Source organism: Lepidochelys olivacea (genome assembly GCF_965140295.1).
Source record: "Lepidochelys olivacea isolate rLepOli2 genome assembly, chromosome: 10".
In the NCBI taxonomy this organism is placed as follows: Eukaryota; Metazoa; Chordata; order Testudines; family Cheloniidae; genus Lepidochelys; species Lepidochelys olivacea.
This window is the reverse complement of record NC_140420.1, coordinates 44420234-44445897: the sequence shown is the minus strand read 5'-3', so window position 1 is coordinate 44445897 and position 25664 is coordinate 44420234. Positions and strand designations below refer to the sequence as shown.

Below are 25664 nucleotides of genomic sequence, written 5' to 3'. Positions count from 1 at the left end.
AGCAGACTAAGCTCCACTGTGGGTTACAGAGAGAGTGGACAACTGAGTGGGAGGCATGTAGCGGCAGCACAGGGGCCCAAGCACACCAAGGAAGGGGAACATGATGTTCTAGTAACAAAAGCCTGAAAAATGCTAGTATTCATGCCAATTGCTGGGAGTCATTGCTCCGAAACACACAGCCTTCATGCTACACAGTCGTCTTTATTCAACATTTCACTTTTGTGTCCACCGAGGTTGATCACGTTACCTTTGCCGTGCTATGTATCCTCTGCATGCTGCTTGCAATAGGATGACTTTATTTCTCTTGGCCCTGCAGAGTCTCTTTGCGCAGTATCCTCGCCAGCCTCCCTGTATACACATGGCTGCGGCATGCCTACGTCTAGAACATTCCCGCCAATAGTTCTGAATAATGAAGGCTGCAACCCGCATCTGCAGGAACCTTCGCCTCTCCACAAAACCTCGCCAGTAGGCCTGGAGAACGAGTGCTGCATTGCTGAGAAGAAGAGGATCAACTAGGGAATCTTCAGCTTGCTTTCTACTCTGATAACTACGCCAGTACCTCTGCAGAAAAAACAGATAACATTTCTTGGTAATGTGTCTGGTACCAGATTCATTTAGAGAGCAAGACTCATGAAATAAACCCATTCTCCTAATAAACATGTGCCGGGCATTCAGGCTGTATGGCCTACCCCTAAGGAAGAGTGGGACACCTTGGCAGGTCTGACACAGTGATGGGGTTCCTCCAAGGGAGGGTTTAAAAGCTGGGGCATAGAACAGATCCTGTGGATCTGTGAAAGAGGGCACAGTAAACTTTGCCCAGGACACCAGGTCAGACCACTATTGGTAGGAAAAGTTTCCTGGAATCTTTAATAGCCACTTGGATAAGTAACAAGGCCTCAGTTTAAGAGTGCATTTAAAAGTCAGATCCAAAGTCAACTGCTTGCTGTGCCTAACTGGGAAGGATGAAGGACTAGGCTGATTTTGCCAGGATGTGACCCTGTGTTTCCAGGGAGTTATACAGGTAGGTTTTTCAAACCAGATACTTCAATCGCTAATGTCTTCCCATCCAGTTCTGAAAAACTGTTCCCTTCTTAATATGAAATCAATAGCTGAACAATACAGTACAGAACTCCCTCTCTCATCTCTGCTCATAAAATATGCTATCCCAGTTACCCTGGAGAAGAAACAAATTAAACAAAAAATGATACCACCAATGATAAAGAAATGGATTCATATAACTTATATTGCAATAGCACCTAGGAAATGGACTCCATTGTGCTAGGCTCTGTACAAAAATATAACAAAGACTGTCTCTGCCCAAAAGAGCTTACAAAATTTAAAATGAGAGTCACTTGGTTGACATGACAAACAAATGAGAGAAGCACAGGTTCACAGTGAGAGAATTATAATTAAGGCTATGATTTGGTCACAGCAGTCACAGATTCCGTGAGTTTACCGGACCTCTGTGACTTCTACAGCTTCAGGAGGTGGAACTGTGTGCCCTGCCCTGCAACTGGGGCTGGCTGGAACTAGGACCCTGCAGTCCCAGCCCTGCAGTTTCTGCTGGGGGCTGTAGCTAGGGCTGTGTGCCCCAGCCCTGCGGCATCCTGGGCTTGGCAGTGGCTGTGCACCCCAGTCCTGCAGCTTCCACCTGGGGCTGCAGCTGGGGCTGTGTGCCCCAACCCGGCGCTTCTGCAGGGGACTGCAGCTGGGACCATGTGCCCCAGCACTGCAGTGTCCTGGGCTTGGTGGGGATTGCAGCCAGGGCCGTGCGCCCCAGCCCAGCGGCTTCCCCAGGGGGCTGCAGCCGGGGCCGTGCGCCCCAGCCCTGCAGCTTCCCCAGGGGGCTGAAGCCAGGGCTGCGCGCCCTCCTCGTGGCATCCCAGAGCTGCGCCTGCTGCTGTGGCCACTGGAGCCGGGGCTGTGCCCCCTGCCATGGTAGGAGGCTCGGCCTGTCAGTTCCTCCCCGCTACCTAGCCCTACCCCTCCAGTTATTTTTAGTAAAGTCACGGACAGATCACAGGCTCCGTGAATTTTTGCTTATTGCCCATGACCTGTCTGACTTTTACTAAAATAGCCGTGATAAAATTCTTAGCCTTATTTGTGATCAGTGTCATAAGCAATGGGTCACAATGCACCAGCTGCTTACCCACCATTGAGTTTTGCAGGCATCACAGCATAGATGGGTTTTACGAAGAAGTTTAAAGGAGGATAACGTTTCGGCTTTGAGGGGTTTTACAGGGAGCAACTTCCACACACGTTGGGCAGCATGGGAGAAAGCAAGATGGTGCATGCTGGAAAGTTTCACACGTGGGCAATCAAGGGTGGTGTCACTGGTGGAGTCTATGTCTATAGCATGTAAGAGATGATAGACTAGGCAGGGATAGGCCATAAAGGGCCTTAAAAGTGAAGACAAATAGGCTGTGTTGGACTAAGGTGGAGTTAGAGGAAGCATATAAAGATGGGGTGATGTGGTCAGAGCGAGGAGCCAGGAAGATGATTTTTGCAGCAGTGCTTTAAATGGATTTAAGGATTCCAGTGTCACAAGCTTTCCTTTTCTAATCTGCCTTTCCCTGCCGTAGAAGTACATTGTCATTATTCATTATAATAGGATTGTAAGCTCCTCAGGGCAGGAACCTGGTCTTTTGTGTCTGCAAAGTGCCAGGCACAATAATGATGCTATACATAGTGAATAACAGTATTATCACCTACCTGTATGATCACTGCTGCCTGCCTCAAGTTCAAGAAGTGCCTTCTCTCCAGTATAGTATGGAACCAACGCTGCAGGAGAATAATCCTCCGGAGCACCTCCTGATGCAGCAAATCCTGCAAAAGCTGGCGCTCCCGCTCCTTCATGAAAACCTAACAGGCAGCACATGAGGAATGAAGACAATGTGTGTCATGCTTCCCCAGCCACAGGAGAGACGAGTTAATGCCACAGACATCTGTATCTGGAATGCTCTCAAGTAAAGAGCTTAGCATTTGACTTTACTTTGGGATACCTATGAAAGGCTTCTGGACAGTTACCTACAGTATTCAGAGTAACAGCCGTGTTAGTCTGTATTCGCAAAAAGAAAAGGAGTACTTGTGGCACCTTAGAGACTAACCAATTTATTAGAGCATAAGCTTTCGTGAGCTACAGCTCACTTCCTCAGTTTCCACGATATGCATCTGAGGAAGTGAGCTGTAGCTCATGAAAGCTTATGCTCTAATAAATTGGTTAGTCTCTAAGGTGCCACAAGTACTCCTTTTCTTTTTACCTACAGTATGTGGCTGTGAAATGTTGGATGTGTATCACAAGATATAGCAGCCGACAAGTAAATTCCCTTTCTAGAGTGAGGAGTAACTCATAACAGTGAGTTAGAGAGACAAGAAGAGCAGCTCTGTGTAAGCTGAAAAGCTTGCCTCTCTCCGCAGCAGAAGTTGGTCCAATAAAAGATATTAACACACCCACCTTGTCTCTCTAATACTCTGGGACCGACACAGCTATAACAACACAGCATAGAATAGTAAGTTATGTGACAAAGCGTGGAGTGATTATTGGAAGCTAACTTGTTTTAAATAGCATGATCAGACCATCCTGGCTTCACAGAAAGCAACAATCTCTAGTAGTTTGTGTTGTGTATGACATGATTAAAGCCCTTCTCACTTAATCCATTTCCTTTTGGTAAAGTGGGACAACAGTCGTGTCAATGCAAACGTGTATGAAAACCAAGTTACCACATACAGGCAGACTTTATTGGTCAGTGCAGAGTCTGAGCCGTGGGTAAGTATTTACCATTGTTCTCCCAACTTGATAATTGTCTGGACTGAGCTTTATTTTCCTGAAGAAATCATGGATGTTGTGCTTAGATGGGCTGATTCCTTGTGGCAGAAGAACATGGAAATGGTCCACAAAGTCCTGTAAAATGAGAAGCCACCAAAGTTAAATTCTAAGGGCAGTGCTATGTCACTGTTACATAACTATTTGCTGGCCAAATGAGGTATGTTTTAGTAAATTAGCAGAAACATAACTGACATTCAAGAACTGCAGTATTCAAAGATTCCTTCATTATTATAGATGCATAGATTCCAAGGCCAGAAGAAACCATTGTGATCATCTAGTTTGACTTCCTGTATAATACAGGCCATGGAACTTCCCCACAATAATTCCTAGAGCAGATTTTTTGGAAAAACATCCAATCTTGATTTAAAATTGTCAGCGCTGGAGAATCTACCATGACCCTGGGTAAATTATAGTACTGGTGACTTTCAGAATTGTATGAAAGACAAATAGGAGATACTGCAGTGTCTGCCTGCAGAGGAACACTCAAGAGATTCTGTGAAAATGTGCAGTGAATCCTGAGAAACAATCATTACCGGAGGGATTTACCAGAACCTGCAGAGTATCTCAGAAAACACAGAGCTTCACAACATTACCATTTTGATGGTTCAAACATCAGACTTGCTAGAGTCCTTGAAGATAGATACCCCAAAGAAAGAAGGGGTTCAGGTTCCCTACAGAGGAAATGATAGTCCTTCCTTCTAACAGCTTTTGTAACAGCCATGGCAGTATTCTCAATGCCATAAATAGCTGCTATCCATTCGTCTTACTACAGGAAACAAACTGGGTGGTAGCTGCTGATGAAAGAACCACACACACACAGAAAAAAATGTGATAAAACCACCAGGTAAAAAGAAATATTTCCTTTGAATAAGCAAGTCTGTGTGAACCAAGGCAGCCTCCCCGGAGCTGTGAGGTTTGGGAACCTCTGCATGATGGCTAAATGCATTTAACACTAGCAGATTATGGCAGGAAATGCCAGCTCCCTGAGTTAGGGCTGACTGGCCTGAGCAAATTATCTTCATCGAAAGGAAACAAAAACAGAAACAAGTAACAGGAGGCTGCCATATGAGCTCATTCCTAAACGGAAGAGATTATCTGGCTCACAGTTACTATGAAAAAACTTCTTTATAGAGAGCTCAATAATAAAATATTAAATTAAGAAAATGTGATTGAAAAAAGGTTTACTTAAAATAAAATCGACCCATAACTATTCCACTTTGTTGATATGGCCCAACTACAGTTTAGGCAGAATTCTGCTTGGTTTAGGAACAGGCTCAGTTCTGCAGTTGGCTGTAACCTCTGATAGAGATATCTACCTTTAGGAGGTTTAGTGGGCCTAGCGCACTATAATTTCATTTCTGGAAACATGGACTTGACTCCTCTTAGGTCACAATGTGGCTGAGTGAATTCATTCTAGAGTCTAATGCACATTATGGTCTTGATTTTAGATGTGTGTGCGCAATTATGCATGAAAATTAGGTACACATTTCTGTGCAAACAACTGCATGACTGGTGGTTTTGGTTCAGAACTAGAATAGCTGAGGCTTTGCAAGTTAGAACTTAGGTGCATTGGCAAAGCTGGCCTAGCACATGACCACCCTCCATGCCTGGCTCCAGTCAGCGATATTATTCACTCACTTTTATGAACTCTAAATTCACCTGCATTTAGAAATAAGAGTGTGTGTAAAAAATGGGCCACCTCAATCTACCAGGATATGATGTTTTATCAGAAATGAATAAAAAGTAAAAGCACTTCGTCTAACCTGGAAGGAATATTTGCAGCTGTACCCAGACTGCCGAATTCGAACTGTCTCCAGCATTCCTGTGTATCGCAGCTGCCTAAGCACCAGGTTGTCACTGAACCTCAGAGGGAGCTGAAAGAGAAAAACAGACAGACAATGTTACTTCACCCAACCACAAACACTTCATAAACTCATGAGTACCTAGACATGGAAGTTGATTGAGAACATGACATGTTTTTGTATGACACACATGTTGCCAATAGTATGATATGGACTCCCAGTAACTAGTCCAAGACCACCAACTTGTTTATTACTGAACACCCATTGGAAGAAAGGTTTCAGAGTAAGCCGTGTTAGTCTGTATTCGCAAAAAGAAAAGGAGTACTTGTGGCACCTCAGAGACTAACCAATTTATTTGAGCATAAGCTTTCATGAGCTATAGCTCACTTCATCAGATGCATACTGTGGAAAATACAGAAGATGTTCTTATACATACAAACCATGAAAAAATGGGTGTTTACCACTACAAAAGGTTTTCTCTCCCCCCACCCCACTCTCCTGCTGGTAATAGCTTATCTAAAGTGATCACTCTCCTTACAATGTGTATGATAATCAAGTTGGGCCATTTCCAGCATAAATCCAGGTTTTCTTCCCCCCCCCCCCCCCCGCACAAACCCACTCTCCTGTTGGTAATAGCTTATGTAAAGTGATCACTCTCCTTACAATGTGTATGATAATCAAGGTGGGCCATTTCCAGCACAAATCCAGGATTTCTCCCCCCCCACCCCCGCTTTATTTATGCTGGAAATGGCCCAACTTGATTATCATACACATTGTAAGGAGAGTGATCACTTTACATAAGCTATTACCAGCAGGAGAGTGGGGTGGGGGGGAGAGAAAACCTTTTGTAGTGGTAAACTCCCATTTTTTCATGGTTTGTATGTATAAGAACATCTTCTGTATTTTCCACAGTATGCATCCGATGAAGTGAGCTATAGCTCACGAAAGCTTATGCTCAAATAAATTGGTTAGTCTCTGAGGTGCCACAGGTACTCCATTGGAAGAAAATGGCTTCAAAGCATTACTGATCGGGCTGGATTTAAAATGGTGATCTAGTGGATAGACTCCATTATCCCACAAGCCAGCCAGCTTCGTTCCAGCTCTGTTTATAAATTTATAGTCCATGATACCAATTCATCTTCTAAAAAATGTAAAGGAAAAATGTTATGTACAACTAAGTTAATTTGAATAATGAGGTTTATTATGAAAGTATCTTCCTTTTTTCAATTAAAATTTCATATGGATTTTTTTTAAATTAAAGCTGGAAGCCCTAGTGCTCATTCATGGCAGACATGAATTCCAGACTTGTAAGAACTTCAAAGGAGACAGCTCAAATTATTATTTACATGATGACCAGAAGGGTCATTGTGGTTTATCAAGAAAGAATAATATTACACAATATTGTATTGTACCACCATACATGTTTAACAATGGTCTCTGCACACACTGACTCATCCAGGAGGTCCTTTTTCTTCTTTTCAGCCAAGCATAACAAATTCACACCCCAAAGTATTTCCAAGTTATTGTGGGTTTTACCCAGACACTTAAGAATTAAGGGTGAAAGTGCATCCTAATAAACCACTCATGCTGCAGTCAGGCAGCTGTTCTGTGAGAGCACCTTTCTTATCAAGTTCTGGGATTCCAGTGAAACTCCAGTGGGACATTGTGACACATCTGTATGTTGGAAGGGGACAGTGTTTGTTGTTTGTGGTATCTGAAGCAGCAATGATTAGTTACAGTGTACCTAAGCACCACAACTACCAGGGTTCATGTTAATGAACCATCCAAACAATGAAATCATACACCACAGTATCTGGAAACAACATAGTGAGAGCAAGACAGAGTTTGACCTTTATCTCCAATTTTATTCTCTTCAGTGAGGGTGTGGTGGGTGGTTAATGCAAAAACGGGGAATGGTGTTTTTGTTACCAAGCATTTGGCAATGATAGATCTTTACCTTTTCAGCATTAGATCGAATGCACTTGACAAAATAAGGCTCTGCTTGACCAAGAGTCTCCATCAACTTGTTGAGGGATGCCTGCAGCAGAAAATAAAAATTAAAAGCTGGAAAAAAGCTAGATGTGACCTACACTGAAGTTTCATACATTTCACCCATGAGAGGAAACTCTGAGGAAATTATTAACTGTGACAGGGTCGGGCCAGATGGCTACAGGAGAGTAATAGCAGATATATTAGCCCCAGGTTAAGCAGGTCCCTTTTCCCTGGGTAAGGTAACAGGGAAGGTTCCAGAACAATCAGGAACCATCTGGAGACAATAAAGCAGACAGGCTGATTAGAACACCTGCAGCCAATCGAGAAGCTGTTAAAATCAATTAAGGCAGGCTAATCAGGGCACCTGGATTTAAAAAGGAGCGCACTTCAGTTTGTGGTGCGCGTGTAAGGAGCTGGGAGCAAGAGGCACTAGGAGCTGAGCGTGAGAACGCGTACTGTTGGAGGACTGAGGAGTACAAGCATTATCAGACACCAGGAGAAAGGTCCTATGGTGAGGATAAAGAAGGTGTTGGGAGGAGGCCATGGGGAAGTAGCCCAGGGAGTTGTAGCTGTTGCACAGCTGTTCCAGGAGGTACTCTGGACAGCTTCATTCCACAGGGCCCTGGGCTGGAACCCGGAGTAGAGGACAGGCCCGGGTTCCCCCCAAACCTCCCAACTCTGGTCAGACACAGGAGGAGTTGACCTGGACTGTGGGTTCATGAAAACAGCCAAACTGAGGGCTGCCTTGAAGCTCCAAGGCGAGCAAATCCGCCAATAAGCACAAGACCCACCAAGGTAGAGGAGGAACTTTGTCACACAACTTAAGAACTGTTTCTGACAGAGCAGAAGTCAACTAAAACACCAAAGAGAAGTACATTTTATTCCAGGGTCATTCAATTCAGCACCAGCTCCACAGACATCTCTAGATATGCTAAACATGTTAAACTTGAACATTAATGTCTTCGTATCCAACATGCAGCTATAAAGACACAAATGTTCTTTTTTCACATGAATAGTTGCCTTCAGGAATAGCAATGGCAGCTCATGTGACCTATACTGTACATACTGCATTTTGAGATAGGATAGTTTCCAGTCCCACCTCGTACAATTAGACATCAGGTTTTTAGTACAAAAGGGAAATGAGCTTTGAATTTCACTTTGCAATGATATATATTTTACTGGGAGGCCCAAGAGAATTATCAGAGGGCCGTGGGGGACAGCATAACCACTGATCTGCTTTGCTCATTTTCAGAAATCCATTATTTGGAGGACATTCCAATGAAAATGAACACCCCCTTTCCTCCAAAATCTCCATAAACATCTGACTCTGCCTCACAGGGTTTTCTTGTACTGGAATCAGAGGAAGTTATCATTGGTGCATGGTCTTAAAATGGAGTTGGCTGGTTTCTTTCAAATCAATTCTCACAGTTTGTCTGATATCCCTTTATCCAGACTAGCCTCCCATTCTTTCATATAGCTCAATTTATAGTGAATTCCTTAGACTACGAGCATTGGCCTTTTCATAGAATGCTCCTGGTCAGAACTGTTTTGAACCGGATAGATTTTCTACCATATTCTTTTCTCAACTGAGATGCAAAAAGCTGCGACTACTGGGCGGTTAGGATTTCCTAGATTCCCATTTCTTCCTGTACTTTCTCTAGACTTCAAAAACATTTTTCTAAATAACTACCCAATGGAACATCAGTATTAACCCATCATGCAGAGGCTTTCAGATCTATTCTGGGCTTGGGTTGAGTGAGACAGATTCCATCTAGAGCGCCCTCTAGATTCATTCTCCTAGAGGCACAGCCTGGTGACATTAATGCTCTAGCAGGCCATTTGGAAGGGTCCCAGACAAACTCCATCTCATTGCTCTTGCCACTCATCTGTGGAAAATGTATGACCTCCTCATGTTGTGTGGAGAAGAGTGACTGTTTGCATGGAAATTCCAGGTAGACAGATTGAAGTTGGCTCTGCTTTTATGTTGCAATTTGTAACAAACGTGGAGCACTAACTGTGCCGAAATTATCTCTTATTTTTGCATTATTTGAACAATTTACTTAATATATGTACAATATATAACTGGATTATTTATTTATTTAAAAGAGTCTCTCAATAAAATGTCATTCCTAATCCCTCTAAACTCGCTACATTTCCTAAGTACTGTCTGTAATGAAGTGTTAATCCCCCCACCCTCCAAAAAAGTTTACATGAAGCTAAGGACAGACACGCAATCATTTTGCTTTTTGTTGAATTCCATCTTCATAGCCTTCATCTGCACTTTGGCTATTCAGACTGCAAGCTCATTGAAACTGTGGCCTTGTCTTCACATGTATATGCAAAGTGCCTAGCACACTACTGGCATGATCTAAGTAACGATACATCCTAACATCAGTTAATTATGGGGATGATTTGATTCTAATAATACAGATGCTCTAAAAGATATTCTGCTGTGTATTTATTGTATATATTATATGCATAATATATATTCAAAGGGTCACTAGGCATTATAACATTCCCTCCCCCCGCCCCCTAATAGAGAAGGACCCAACCCATTCAGTTATTTCAAAGACTGAGGGTACATCTACACAGCAACTAGACAACCAGAGGCTAAAGAGCTGTTTCACTTCTATGTAGGCTTCTGGGCGTGGGCTGGAGCCTGGGCTGTAGGACCATGTGAAGTTGAAGAGTCCCAGAGTTCGGGCCTGAGTCGGCTGACACGGGCCTGCCGCTGGTTTTTCTTTGCTATGTAGACATACCCTTAGATTTCCCCACAATTTTCTAAAATGCACCTGTGGTCCTTCTGCATCTTTGGAGCTATATGCAGCTCTACATGATTATGTGCTTGTAAAGTAACTCTTAAAAACAACCAAAAAAGCTTGTTTATTTCTCAGAATGAGCACAACATACTGGCTGCCTCCCTCTTCCCCTCTGGTTCTTGCCCTTGGAAAATGCTGGGCGTCACAACTCTAATTTCATTTAACTTTCATAAGACACAAGTATTTGCTTATGAAAATAGTCTGGTGCAAACCTGTGAAACTTTTTATCAAGAACACTGCAATAAACCCAAGAGGGCATGGGCTTGGGTCACACAGAGGAAACACAGATGTTTACTGTGTCACATTTTGGGTGACAGAGTCTGCTTTGTGGCTGCTACCCAAACAGCCAGCTTTACAGCTGCTCTATCACTCATGGATTTTTTTTTAAAAAAAAGACTCCTAAAGTCAAGGACAGAGTAGCACAGATGCATCCAATCAGAGGGAGGAGGAAAAAGCTGTAAGGAAGAATGCTATTGCACTGCACTGGCTCAAATGGTTTCAAGTCACAGCTGTCATTATCACAGCCTATTGTAAGAGCAGCAACTTCTTTGAACAGAAATCTTAAAGTGGGGCAGAAGAGTAAACATAATAAAAAAAAATCAAAAGAAAATGATGCTATGCTCCTTTTTTCCCTTTCTTCTATTTACAGAGGATTTCATGCTACAATGACAATGAGCCTGTCATTTCTATCACAGTATAAATGTGGAATGATTTAGTCTCTCAAGGGGAATATTAAATTCCAAACTGGATTAGTGAGGTGAAATATGCAGTGCATTTTTGTTTACTTAGAACTAACAATTACAAGATACTCAAGTGATTATGATAACTTTTCCAGCAGAATACACATGGAAACAGGATATGGAGTTTATTTAACTTGCTGTCATTGGAGCATTTTAAGGATTCCTGGTGACCATGTATGTGACTGCAGTTAGAAAATGACTGCTCCTATCATTGCAAACAATTGGCTGGTGCACTGTTTGGGAAAGACAGCACGAACGGGGAGAACACTATTGTGATTCTGTGTCACAGAACCACTTGGACCAACTTACGTAGCTATTTATTATCTATTAGTGCGGTTCTACTGGTAAATATTTTAGATCTACTTCTTGCACAAAAGAACACTCCAGGGAGTGAAGCTGTGAGCATGAAAGCCAGCTGAGGCTTACCTTTTTGTAGCACTCCCTCTTTCTCTCGGATGAGAGAGACAAGGGCACTTGTTGCATTCATGTTTTGTATAACATGTTTCCAGAAATTAACTAATTCCCAGAGAAACATTTTTGAAATTAACAGGCTAACTAGAAAATATTTTCTATAAACTAGACCACATGCCTGATTTTAAATGAAATTTGCTCTCTAATACTACCACACACTTGTGCATGTGTCTTGAGACTTGACAGTTGCAGTTTCCAAGTCTGCATCCACAGTGACTAGGGTGGAGAAGTTTTTTTAGCTTCAGTTACCCAAAATGGCAGCTTAACTGGTGCAGAATAGTGACAGCACAACAAATGCTGGCCTCAACAAAATTCACATGCATTTCTGGAGCTAAAGCAGCAGTGTTTTCCCTTTGGGGCTCTTCCAAGGAATTACATTCTAACTGGCATGAACACAAACTGAACTTGAGATACACATCATACCAATAATTACACTTTTAAATACCATCATTTTCCGAATTCTTTTATTGATGGATTCCCCAGAGAAACCCCCACAAAGGGGCCTGTTTTCAGAATTAGGTGCCAAGCAATAAGACATGTATAAAAACCTGTGCCTCATTTGTGCATGTGTAATTACCACTGCTGCATTCTGGGGGTTTACAGTTCCTCCCCCCAAAACTGTCATGTTGCATTTGAAAATAGAATCAGGGACACTATTTGCCTTTTTTCCCCCAACACAAAATGAAATTGGCATAGTGATAGGGCCAGAGAAGGAGCTAGGCCATGTATGGGTATGTGTGTAAGAAAAATTAGGGAACTGGGAAAGGCAAGGACAGACCCCTCAAAAATCATGTTAGAGATTGAAAAGACCAGGGACTAGTCCATCCCATGGTCAATATAAGATTGCTCCCTACAATACTTGGCTGATTATTTTGTCCACTCTAGTTTATAATCCCTGAGCAAAAGGGTTTCCACCATGTCCCTTGGAAGATTACGCTAGTCTAAAACCCCAATGTCTGGAAGTTTTTCCTGAAAGGCTGCCTCAATCTTACATTTCTTATTTTCATCCCACTGCTTTTTGTTATACTCGCCCTAAGTAATCCCTCTCTTTTTTAGTATTTACATCCTTTAAGTATCAGTAGACATATGTCCCCTAAACATAATTGCTTAGCCAAGCTACACATACTTAGCTGTTTTCATGTTCTGAATAGGGTTAAAGAGGAGAGTTCTGTGCCTGTGAGAACCATACTTTGCATCTTGAGGACCCATGCAGGTGTTTGTTTTGAGTGCACCCACGACCAACTTTTTTTTCTCTTGCGCATCTTCACATTTGGAGTAAACACTGTAAATTACCTGGAATTGTGCACTGATGCTGGGTGGTTTCTTCTTCTTATGGAGGTGGAGAAGAGACTTTGTAATGCGATCGTGCAGTGTCAGGTTAGTTAGGTGCTTAAGAGATTTCACCTCCAACAAGTGCTGCCAAAAAACCCAAAACAAACGAAGAGAGTTTTTATACAAAAAGAACTTTGACTACATATGGTCTACCTTCTCCCACTGTATCCCCAATCCCTCTCCCCTTAGGGTAATGATCCTATGCAAAGCCCCCTGCAATATTCACAACTGGGAATTTTTATGGTAGCCACTAGGCTGGTCACTGTACAGACTATATATAAAATCCCTGCTCCAAACAGCTTCCAATCGAAACATGCACATAACACAGCAGGTTTGTGTAGATCACAGGAAAGGGTTGTGGGAGGGGGCTGATGAGTGACAGTCATAGGAGCATGTGGCTTTGTAGATTTGCTCCTGTATATGCATAATTTTCAGGCCTCTTTGATGCTCCAAGTTAGCAAAAGCTTAGAAGAGTCTATTTAGATTTAATGCATGCTGTGTGTTCATATATGGTATGATGCTGGCAAACCAGATGCCATCTCATGCGAAGGACCCCTTGTCTCAACTGAACAGTGAGAACTACAGAGCTGGAATCAGTCTGGCTCAACTGTGTTAGTATTATTAAAATAGGTATTTGGATTATCAGAAAGTGTTTAGACTTTACTGAATGCTTGTGAGTTGCTGCACGCATTAATCTCACTTATAAAATCTGTATCCCATATTGTAAGGTAATGCATAAGCATTTGTATTGTGAGCCTCTGACACTGTATAAATCACCAGACAGGAGAGAGACATTAACTAGTGTGAAGTGCTAGTCTCCAACAGAAGTTGTTACATCCTGGCCAACAAGAAAGGCCCATCGTCACCAGATGGACTATTGTGGAACATTAAAGAGGACAAAAGATTGTGGTGCTCTGCTCCCACCCCATGAAGATGAATCATGCAAGTGGATTCCTTCATCAGCTGAGTTCGCAGCCCACAGCTCATGGGAGAAGGGAATAAAACCCACTAACAAGGAGGAACTGGACCTCTATGCTGTTCGGACTTTGGGACGCAAGGTTTTCTAGGCATAAGCAACAGAACGCCAGTTAGCCCTAAAGGACATATAAAGCTTGTTATAGTTTATATAGAATATTCTATTACCTTTTGAAATTTAAGACTGCAACTCATTTGTGTGTATGTTTACCTGCTTTAACTGTGAAAATAGCTCATTTCATTTTTTAATAAATCTGTATATAGTTTGTTATAGAATTGGCTACAAGAGTTGTCTTTGTGAGATGTAAGATGCAATTGACCTGGGGTAAGTGACTGTTCTTTTGGAACTGGGAGTAACTGGACTATTGATGTGATTCTTGGTGTAAGGGACCATTATCACAAAGGTATGCTTACCTGAGTGGCAAGACAGATCAGGGTACCCAAGGGGCCTGTTTTACTTCATGTTAATGCTGTTACAGTGCCTGAGGAGTTTACAGTTAATAATTGGTTGGTGAAATCTAAGTATAGAACTCAAAGCCAGTTTGGCATTTGCGGCCTGGCTCTTAACAGTCTGCCTTGTGGTTGGTACTCATGCTCCTGAGCCGCTGCAGGACAGTATGGCATATAGCAAGTGTAAAGCATTATTAAAAAATAAGAATTATAACCAATATAATTTAGTAGCTAATTCAAGGCATAAAATTCGAACAATTATGTTGCAGTTAAAGCACCTTTCTAGCCTTTTTGGGAGCAACAATAACTTTATAATGCAGTTCAGAAATCACAGACTCCCAAAATGTGCCCTATGGAAATCCTCCATCATTGTCACAGGTGTGGCTTGTGGAAACTATGTGCTCCAACTTGCTTTGCTCCATCTTGATCAATAAAATCCCCCACTGGCATGTACACTGTATTGCACAATCTGATGTTCTGCTGAGATTACATATTATATTGCAAATAGGCAACAAGGACAGGCTACTAAACCTACAATGCTCAGCTTACTCAACTCAAACAGCACAGCTCTGCCTTCTGCAGCAGCCAGACTCTCCTACTGGAATAGAGATGCAGCCCCCATGTGTCTGGGAAGTTGCTAATGGGTTCTGTAACTAGGTAAATTTTGGGAGCTTGGTCTACCCCTAATACACAGCTGTCTCTTGCATCTGCAGATAAACTGAAACATGCACACAAGGACTTGTAACTATCACCAATTATCTTAAGGAGGTATTAATCACAACGTATGACCATTGCAAAATGTATTACGTGCATACAGCAAATGAATGTGAGTTGTGCACTTAAACATAAGTAGCAAGCCTTGGTTTCATTCCTTTGAACAGGAAATTGTTGATGGAAGACAAGAGTTTTCTACTGGTTTTGGTCAGAGCTTTGACTGACAGAGCGAGAGAGAGAAAGTGAGAGCAAGAAATCCTCAGATGACTTTTTTCTTTGCTTGAAATACACAAGTAAAAAAGAAAGTAGTGGATTTTAGTTAGAGTGAGTTAGTTTAGTTAGAGATGGAAAAAAAGTAGTTCAAGTCCATCCCCTTGAAGTATACTGTCCCCAAACCAAATATGTAATGGCTACTTCAATTAACTCAATTTGCTAACCTCCTACGCTTATTTCTATACTTATTTAGGTATAATGTGTTATGCATCCATACAAATTTTTCCTTTTGTTCCTATAGGAGAAGCAGCACTTGATTATTTGTTCTCTACTGTTTAATGTACAAATATGGATTGCCCTCCTCAAATTACAGCACTCACACTGAAGCTTCTGATAAGATCTCTGCATCAGAATACCACCCTACCACATTCTAACCCAACCCTTGCCATCAGAAAAAGTCTGTTCTCTCTCCACATTATTGTAATTGAGTACCATACATTTTATGAATAGACACTGCTCACTATACAGAATGATACTTGATGGGTTTGTGATTTGGTCTACTAGCCACTTGAGATGAAGTGAAACCATTTAATTCCACAATCTGTCTAGAATAGAAGTCAACAAAATGAAAGGAGAAGTCTTTGTGTTTAAAAATCTTGCACCCTCAAAAGTATTCTGTGCTTACATTTTGTGGTTCGTTTTTAATTAAATATAATTCTTATTGGAAGGCACACAGCACAAACCAGACATTCTTTAATCAAAGCAGTGTCAATAATGACCATAAAATGCTATAATTATGCCAGTGATAGATGGCGGATCTCTTCTCATCTTATGCCATCAGGCACAGTAAGTACTGTCAGAAAATAAAGGAAACAGCAGGAATGTTTAAAATGCACTTTAAATAGAATGGAAGTTACCAATATAATACAGCACTCTAATATTGTAATTAACTAATTATAAACATTTTCCTAGGAAAGGAAATCTCCACCATGAAGGTAGATGGCCTGAAAAGTGTTCTGTATATATCAAGTACAAAATTTTTTGAGTGATCCCTGGACATTTCTTTCAGTTTACAGACTTAAACTGAAGTGGGCCCAGCAATGAACATGCAGACCTCCCTCAACCCTTGTGGCGATATTTCCTCTGTTGGCTCTCTTTAACTTCACAAAATGAAGGTTAAAAAAAAAAATAGCTAGCAGCATCTGAGCAGGAAGGAGTCCAATGTCTGCACAGCTCTCTTCCAGGACAAATGAACACAACTGTCCCCGAGAACTCTGCTAACTTTCATTGCAATAAAATAAAGAATAACCTCAAACAGATCAGGCTGGAGTTGATATGCACAGCTTTCATATTACAACAGAAACTTGGTAAACCACACTTTAGAGATGAACAATTCACTTTGAATTGGCTCCCCACAAATTGACAAAGTATACATTAAACAGAAGTTAACATTTAATGGCAGTGCATTCAGTATATGTGCTGCCTTATATACTCCAGGAACAAGAGAGGTAAATGTGTTTGTTCACTCACCTTTGGAAGATTGGGTTTGGCTTTGAAGTTCTTGTTTCGCCTAAGGAAACAATAAAAGGGCCATATTAAAACAGGCATAAGGTTACGGCATGGGATTATGTATTTACTGCTGAGTTATCATTTTAACCCTCTCATGGCAGAAGCTGAGATTTCCCATTCGGAAGCCCCAATATCTTTAGCATCAGTGCCAATAGTCAAAATACCCACGTCAGAAAGAATTGACACTATTTGAGATCGTACAAATTGAGAAGAAAAAACATATTTAGTAGAATGGATACACACGAGTTAATGAAAAAGACCCTTCAAACCACTTATAGCAATGTTTTCCTGTAAGCTGCATAATAGCCAGGTTTAGTATGCATTCCACATACCCGTTTTCTCCATTTCTTTGCCTATGTGTGTCTGTGAGAGGAGAGGGTGGGACAAAAGGGAAGGTGAATCCATTCAAAAATTTGGATTGTTACAGATCGTGAATAATGGGGTAGTTGGCTGTTTGTGAAGAACAGCAAGAGGGGATATGTAGGGAACAGATTCACCCATCTGCTTTAACACACCACACGTAGTACCTTACCTATGGCTAATCTGGCAGCCTCTTCTGAAACCTATGATGAAGTTGGACTATAAATCAACAACATGGGTTAAGAAAGGGCCACCCAGGCCTCTCCAATTGAAGTAGATCATCTCCACATCTTGTTTCAGTGATTCAGTTAGTGGAAGCCTCTTCCCTCTAGTGTCACTATAGAGCACCACTGTCATATCACTTGACCTTAGCTCTTCTTACCCCTTCCCTATTCTTGTCTCTACAAATGTAGGCCTGCTCTTCCAGTGGGAAGAGACCACAGTGGAGAGAAGAGGAGCTATCAACATGGAATGCTAAGAGACTGAACTAATCATGTTTACAGTATATTTATACAATATATCCAAGCCTTGGGACATCCAAGTCCACTTGGAACTCAGACTTTTTGGACTAGCACCATGTTGTGCTGCTGTAGGTCTCTTGCCCTGGCTGTTCACATTTTTGTTATTACCCATGCAACTCAGCACACTCTAGGAATGAGGCCAAAATCCACGCCTTTTGTACTAACATGAGAATGCCGTGGGCCCTCTCCAGCAGCTTGCTGTTGGTTGAATTAACAAATATCCCATCTTTGTCTAGGAAGGAGCTAGGACTAGAGAGTCGGCCTTGTCGGATTCCCATCCTGCCAGTCCAGCCAACTCCATAGGTATCACTGTAATGAGAGACAGGTCAGTCACAATGTGCATTTTAAAAACACATCTATTACCTGGTTCTTTAACAAAAGGCTTTGAAAATAGTTATTACAATTGCTGAAAGGTTCTAAATTAACAGAGTATAAAATTGTGTGATTAGAAAACACCAATCACCAATTTTCCCCCTTCACCAATCATCCACTCCTACACAAGTTCAGTACCATACACAAAACCTAGATGTCATCTAGTCACCTAGCTGTATTTTGAAGTATTTTTAGAATAAAATATTTATTTGGGTGAGCAGGAGCACAATAGCCTATAGTTCTTTCATTCACAAAGTGATACTTCTGATCAGTAGATAATTATATATCCCTAGAAGCACTTTGGTTAAGAGCTTAGAACTCAGCTAGTTCTCTGCTACCTAGAATGATATAGTTTAAGACTTCTGGTGATGCCACAAAATCAGAGTGTAGTCTGGTGTCCCATGCTTCACAGTCATTTCCGTCATGGAAGATGAAGGGGAAGAAAGCAAAATGCCTAAGAACATCTTGGGGAAAGGAGGTGCTATGAACTCAAGACCTTAACCCCAACACGACCAGTCTGTCACAAAGAGAATCACCACATTGCATCTGGTCTAACCTGGCAAACAAAGGATTACCTATCCAATTTTTCCTACTCTGTTACAGAGCAGAAAGTGTTCCAGAAAAATGTTCTACTGCCAGACATATGTGCCTTTAAGGTTCTGGAAGACGTGACCTAAAGTCTCTCCCCTTTAAATAAGTGGCAATCAGGTATTGTTATGTTTGGAAGTCAACTACCAGAGCCAGATTCTTGCTAATGAGAAAGGAAAACCGATGAAGTGACACATCAAAAGGGTAATTAGAGAAGAAAGTAGAGTGGTGTCAGTTGTCTCATCCCCCAAGTCCTGAAGGCCCACAGCTTGGACCATGGAGCAATATGCCACCAAACTACTGAATACAATTGCCTTGTCATCAAATCATGGTTCCTTTTAAAACCAGCCACTAGTTTCCTGTCACAGAGATTTTTGTTCTAGAGAAAGAACAACTTCTCAAAAGTCAATCACCACAGAATCAATTCTGGCCTGGGAGCTATGACTCATTCTTTGACCAGTGTGTGTAATTTACAAACAGCTTAGGCAGAAAGGGTTTAATCGTCAGTTGCTCCCAGAATTCCATCTTCTGTGCCTTCACAGATGGGCTCTCAGCCTTAAAAAGTCTCCCAATTGCTGGGCAGGGTCCTGGGAGAGATCCAAAGTGCAGGATCTTGAGCCGAGTGATGCCTCCACTCAGGCAAGTTACTTGGACTTATCTGGGCAAGAAAGGAGCTGGCATATCCAGGTCTAATGAGAACTCCCCTACTCCCCTTTCCACCAAAATTCTTTGAAAGAGCCCATGTTCTGCTCTTGACCACTTGGTGATAGGAGAGGTTAGCGGGGCCTCTTTTGAGCATGCAGTGAGAGAACTTCACAGCAAGTGCCAGAAGAGATTGGTGGGGAATGGAAATGTTGAATGGACACCAGTGGGAGGGGCAGATAGATGAATGTATGTGGCAGCAGCAATTGACCTGTATGCAAAGAGATCACCTCTCCATGCTGCTGTCTAGTTCCTACAGGGTTTGTTCAGAAGCTTGCCAGAATGGGATTTACCTAAGGAAAAGTGCATGGTCCCTAGCTGTCAGGGGAGGAGTGGTGTATATGAGAGGAACTCTTGGATTCACTGGCTGCAATGCATCCTTTCCAGATCCTGGCTGGGGAAGGTGAGCCTGGCAGATCCTTATGCTACTACAAAAACATGGATCCAGACAGGAGGACAACCTAGGAAATCAGAGCAAAATTGAGAATGGGCACCCGCTTCCCTATGCCCCTTGAAAGGAGATCCACCATACTGAAGCTGATAATGAGACATGGGGAATTTGAGGTGGAAAACAGAATAGGGGCAATTGGAGCAGGGAACCAAAAACATCTTATGGCTTATCTAGATGAACAATTAGGGCATGGCAAGCAGAGATGCAAACGTACAGTGCGCTAGCCTGCTACCACTAACTGTTCATGTGGACCCAGCTACTGCACCCTAAAAGCTCCCTAGTGTGCATGGACGTACTCCTGTTTCAAAGCAGAGTATGTCAATGTGAACTTGGGAACTTTTAGTACATGGTAGCAGGATCCACATGGACTGTTAGTGCACTGTGGATTTACACCCCAGCTTGCTGTGCACTAATTATTCATCTAGACAAGCTCTAAGAGCAGCTTAGAAGAAGACTTAGCCAATTTATTGCGAAGCAGAACGACTCAGTCTCTCCAGCAGGCAGTGCAAGAGAGTGATACTGGGAATGAAGCCCAGGTGCCTGAACATGGAATTGCAAACTATTACTCCGGGCCTTTTTCTTCTTCATTTTGTACTTAAATGGTTTAACCTATATTTACTACAGTCCTATCGATCACCATTCAACGTAACCATTTTCCTACCATTGCAAGGGCCCTCGGCACTTGTGCACCTCAGTCCCTCCTGTTGTCTGCCCGTGGTACATAACAGTCTAGTCTCCTGAGTGCTGGGATTCTTTAGTCTAATTTTATTGGTTGGGTTTAGTGTGCGGGTGCTAGGTGGCGCTGGTGGCCTGTCATATACAGGTGACAGTTTTCAGAGTAACAGCTGTGTTAGTCTGTATTCGCAAAAAGAAAAGGAGTACTTGTGGCACCTTAGAGACTAATCAAATAAATTGGTAGTCTCTAAGGTGCCACAAGTACTCCTTTTCTATATAGAGGTGGTCAGACTAGCCAATCTGGTGCTCCCTTCTAACCTTAAACTCTATGGCTCATCATAGTATCTGGCCTTTGAACCCTTTAGATTGAGACAGCACATGGTTACAAAGAGACTCTCCATGAAGTCTGTGAATAGAATTTTAAATTGCATTAAAAGAGAAGAGAAATGGTTATTCACTGTAACGGTGGCTCTTCAAGATGTGATGCAGACATGTATTCCACTTAGGTGGGTGAATGCCCACTGCACAGGAGCTGGAGAATTTTGTTTGTTTCTTCTTTGAGTAGATGCAGCCCTGTATTCCACTTAGGTGACTCACAATCAGTACCCACAGCAGTCGAGCTTGGAGACTACTTAAACAAAGGACTGGAAGGCTGCATTCCCAAAGTTTGCATCTGCTCTGGATGCCACTGTAGTAATGCCATAATGGTTCCTAAACGTATGTACGGATGACCATGTGGCAGCCCTGCAAATGTCCAATATTGGAGACATCACTTAAGAATAACATTGATGTAGCTTGCACTCTCGTAGAATGAGCTTACACCCACCGAAGGGCAGGGTCGAAGCTATTTCACATGCAGCCTTAATAAAGGGTGTTATCCACTTAGTAATCGTCTGGAGAGACTGCTTCTCCCATCCACATACAAGATAAACAGATGAGGCAAAGCACAAAAAGGTAATCCTGTCCAAGAAGAAAGCTAGACATCATCTGACATCTAACCTGCGAAGGCGCTGCTTCTCAGGGGACAAATGTGGCTTAGAAAAGAACACGGGTAATTATACCGCCTGGTTCAAATGACAGAGACCACTTTAGACACAAATTTTGGGTGCGGCCGCAATGTCACTGTGTCTTTGGAGAGCTGCATATAAGGAGGCGCTGCCATCAAAGCCTGCAACCCACAGACTCTCCTTGAGGATGTTCTCACCATCAGGAATGCAGTTTTTTTGACACAAGAGAGGAAAGGGTCAAGATGCCAGAGGCTCCAATGGAGGTCCCATCAGAACTGCTAAGACCATGTCAAAGTCCCACAAAGGAACCAGTACCCGAACTGGCAGATGGAGATGAAGAATTTCTTTTAAGGGTATGTCTACACTACGAAATTAGCTCCATTTTATAGAAGTCGATTTTTAGAATTCCATTTTATACAGTCAATTGCGTATGTCCACACTAAGCGCATTAAGTCGGCAGAGTGCATCCTCACTACCGTGGCTAGCATCGACTTACAGAGCAGTGCACTGTGGGTAGCTAACCCACAGTTCCCGCAGTCTCCACTGCCCATTGGAATTCTGGGTTAAGCTCTCAATCCCTGATGGGGCAAAAACATTGTTGCGGGTGGTTTTGGCTACATGTCGTCAGTCGCCCCTCCCTCCATGAAAGCAACCGCAGACAATCGTTTCATGACTTTTTTCCTTGGTTACCGGTGCAGACGCCATACCATGGCAAGCATGGAGCCCGCTCAGCTCACCATCAACGCTGCTGTTGTGGACAAGTCTACTGTAGGGGCTGCTGTGATCCAAGTAGTCAATGGAATCATAGATGTTCTGTTATCAAAGGTAGTGACTCTGGGAAACGTGCGGGTCTTTTTAGATTTTAGGTGCATCATTTTCCTGTCCTTTGTCGCTGTTGAAGAAGTCTTGCAGCCGTACATTCCAGTCCGGTTGGCGCTGTAACACCTCGTAGCACTTCTGTGGTTGACACGTGTAACAGCTCCAGGGCTCTTGCTCTTTTGCCTTGGCTGAGGTACCTTGCCCTACCAGGACCTCAAAGCATTTGACACAGAAGCAGCTGCAGCACCTGGCATTGCTACACAGCAGCAGCTCCTGGGTGCCTTCGCAGCACACAGTGCAGTAGGACTGCTAGCCATCCTCGTCCATGGTGTGTGGCTTCACCACTTCCGCTGCAACTCTGCTCTCCTGTAACTCTGCAGCAGACGGTGCCGTCCTCGTCAGACATGTAGCTTGGCCGGGGGTTCTGGGAACGTCTTCCCTGCCCAGCTCCTAGCAACCTCCAGGGCATTGTGTACAGCTCCACTGCTTCCACTGCAACTCTGCTCTCCTGCGAGCTGGAGGCTTCTGCCTCAGGCTGCTCTCCCAGCCGGCAGCACCACATGGTTGCACCTACCTCAGCCTACCCCTTGCTCCCATGGCTCATGAAGCCTGGACAGTAGTAAGGAGCAGTTCAACTATAGGCTGAGCAAGTGCAGAATGGTGGTAGAATGTGCCTTTGGATGTTTAAAAGCTTGCTGGTACTGTTGGTCAGACCTCAGTGTATCCAACATTCCCATTGTTATTGCTGCTTGCTGTGTGCTCCACAATATCTGTGAGAGTAAGGGGGAGATGTTTATGGCGGGGTGGGAGGTTGAGGCAAATCACCTGGTGTCCGATTTTGAGCAGCCAGACACCAGGGCGATTAGCAGAGCACAGCAAGGCACGCAGCGCATCAGAGAGGCTTTGAAAACCAGTTTCATGACTGGCCAGGCTTCAGTGCGACAGTTCCTCCTTGATGTGTTCCTCCTTGATGCAAACCAGCCCCCTTTGTTGATTTTAATTCCCTGTAAGCTAACCACCCTCCCCCATTCAAAATAAAGTAACTATTGTTTTGAAACCATGCATTCTTTCTTTATTAATTTTTTTTTAAAAAAAGAGATAACGGACAAGGTAGCCTGGGGGGGGGGGAGGACAAGGCCACGTTGGTTATTGTAGCCACACTAAAAATCAAACTGAATGACAGCCTTTTGTTGCTTGGGCCATCCTCTGGAGTGTAGTGGCTGGGTGCCCGGAGCCTTCCCCTGCGCATTCTTGGGAGTCTGGGTGAGGAGGCTATGGAACATAGGGAGGAGGGTAGGCGTTATACAGTGGATGCAGCTGGGGTCTGTGCTCTTGTTGGCTTTCCTGCAGCTCCAACAGACGCTTCATCCTGTCCATTTGCTCCCCCAACAGATGCTTCATCATGTCCATTTGCTCCCCCATTAGCCTTAGCATCGCATCCTGCCTCCGCTCTTCGCACTCATTTAATTCTTTCCTGGCCTCTGCCACTGAATGCCTCTATGCATTAAGCTGTGCCCTATCAGTGCGGGAAGACTGCATGAGCTCGGAAAACATGTCATCGCGAGTGCGTTTTTTCCACCTTCTAATCTGTGATAACCTCAGGGACGGAGATGATAGGGGGAGCGTAGAAACATTCTATGCTCTACAATTCTGAGGGGACTGCATGGTCACCTGTGCGGATGAGTTTGCCACGCTGACCAAACAGGAAATGAAATTCAAAAGTTCCTGGGGCTTTTCCTGTGTACCTGGCTAGTGCATTCGAGTTCAAAGTGCTGTCCAGAGCAGTCACAATGGAGCGCTGAGGGAGAGGCTGAGGGAACTGGGATTGTTTAGTCTGCGGAAGAGAAGAATGAGGGGGGATTTGATAGCTGCTTTCAACTCCCTGAAAGGCGGTTCCAAAGAGGATGGATCTAGACTGTTCTCAGTGGTAGCAGATGACAGAACGAGGAGTAATAATCTCAAGTTGCAATGGGGGAGGTTTAGGTTGGATATTAGGAAAAACTTTTTCACTAGGAGGGTGGTGAAACACTGGAATGCGTTACCTAGGCAGGTGGTGGAATCTCCTTCCTTAGAAGTTTTTAAGGTCAGGCTTGACAAAGCCCTGGCTGGGATGATTTAGTTGGGGATTGGTCCTGCTTTGAGCAGGGGGTTCGACTAGATGACCTCCCGAGGTCCCTTCCAGCCCTGATATTCTATGATTCTATAGCTCCTGGAGGCCAATACTGCCGATTTGCATCTGCACTACCCCAAATTCGACCCAGCAAGGTCGATTTTAGCGCTACACCCCTCGTTGGGGATGAGTACAGAAGTCGATTTTAAGAGCCCTTTAGGTCGACGGAATGAGATTGGTTGTGTGGACGAAGTCATTTTTAAATCGACCTAACGCGGCTAAATTTGACCTAACTCTGTAGTGTAGACTAGGGCTTAGAATCTTGCTACTCCAGCATTGGAAAATACTGATCTCCCACTAATGGACAGATGAAACACTGAGATCGCTGCTAGCTGCACTTTCAACGAGCTAAGCATAAAGCCTGTTGACTGAAGATGCAGCAAGTACTCCAAGATGTCCTGGATGCAAGCCATTGTTAGTTGAACTCTGCAAGCCAGTGACCACACTGAAAATGGCTTCCATTTTGCCAAATACTCCATTCTGGTAGAAGGCTTTCTACTACTGAATATGATGAGCCGAACAGCCACTGCATATCACTCTTCCTCCTCATTCAACCACAGGGCAGCCATGCAGGGAGATGAGAGTGGGATGCGAAGTACCACTGTGATTCTGTGTGAACAGGTCAGGATGGGGAGGAAGTGATAGGGGAGGCTGAATCGACAACGCAAGAAGGTAAAAAGAAACACCACCGCCACGGCCACGCCAGGGCAATGAGGATGAGCTTGGCCCAATCCACTTTCAACTTGAGGATGACCCGTGGAACAATGAGGATCAGATGAAAAGCACATAGGAGCGTCAACTGGCAGCTGAGATAGAAGGCATTGGTCAGGGAGCGCAGACTAAGCCCCCTCCCCTCCCCTCTCCTCCCCAAGAACAGAAGAGCCAGCATTTTCTTTTGTCCCTTGTAGCAAATAGGTTGATCATTGGGATGCTCCAAGCTACGAAAATGATTCGCAGAATGCTGGGCTTCAGGGACCACTCGTGACTCAGGGAAAACTCCTGCCGAGATGGTCCATAAGGTGATTCTGGGCCCTGGGCAAGGGATCGGCTCTGGGAGAGATACTGCCCTCGATGCAGAACTGCCACAGCCTGATTG

At 43.5% G+C, this 25664-nt stretch overlaps 1 protein-coding gene across 2 annotated transcripts in view; it reads right to left on the bottom strand.

Moving 5' to 3' along the window:
• MYO9A (myosin IXA) overlaps positions 1-25664 on the bottom strand; it is a 398158-nt gene that overhangs the window by 45334 nt on the left and 327160 nt on the right. For both annotated transcript variants that reach the window (XM_084641695.1, XM_084641696.1), the window contains exons 17-24: positions 17950-18093; positions 16865-16904; positions 12944-13066; positions 7586-7666; positions 5590-5700; positions 3779-3901; positions 2713-2862; positions 248-561 (exon numbers count right to left, since the gene is read on the bottom strand). In XM_084641695.1, the coding sequence (XP_084497821.1) occupies positions 248-561; positions 2713-2862; positions 3779-3901; positions 5590-5700; positions 7586-7666; positions 12944-13066; positions 16865-16904; positions 17950-18093 (1086 nt within the window). The remainder of the gene's footprint in view (positions 1-247; positions 562-2712; positions 2863-3778; positions 3902-5589; positions 5701-7585; positions 7667-12943; positions 13067-16864; positions 16905-17949; positions 18094-25664) is intronic.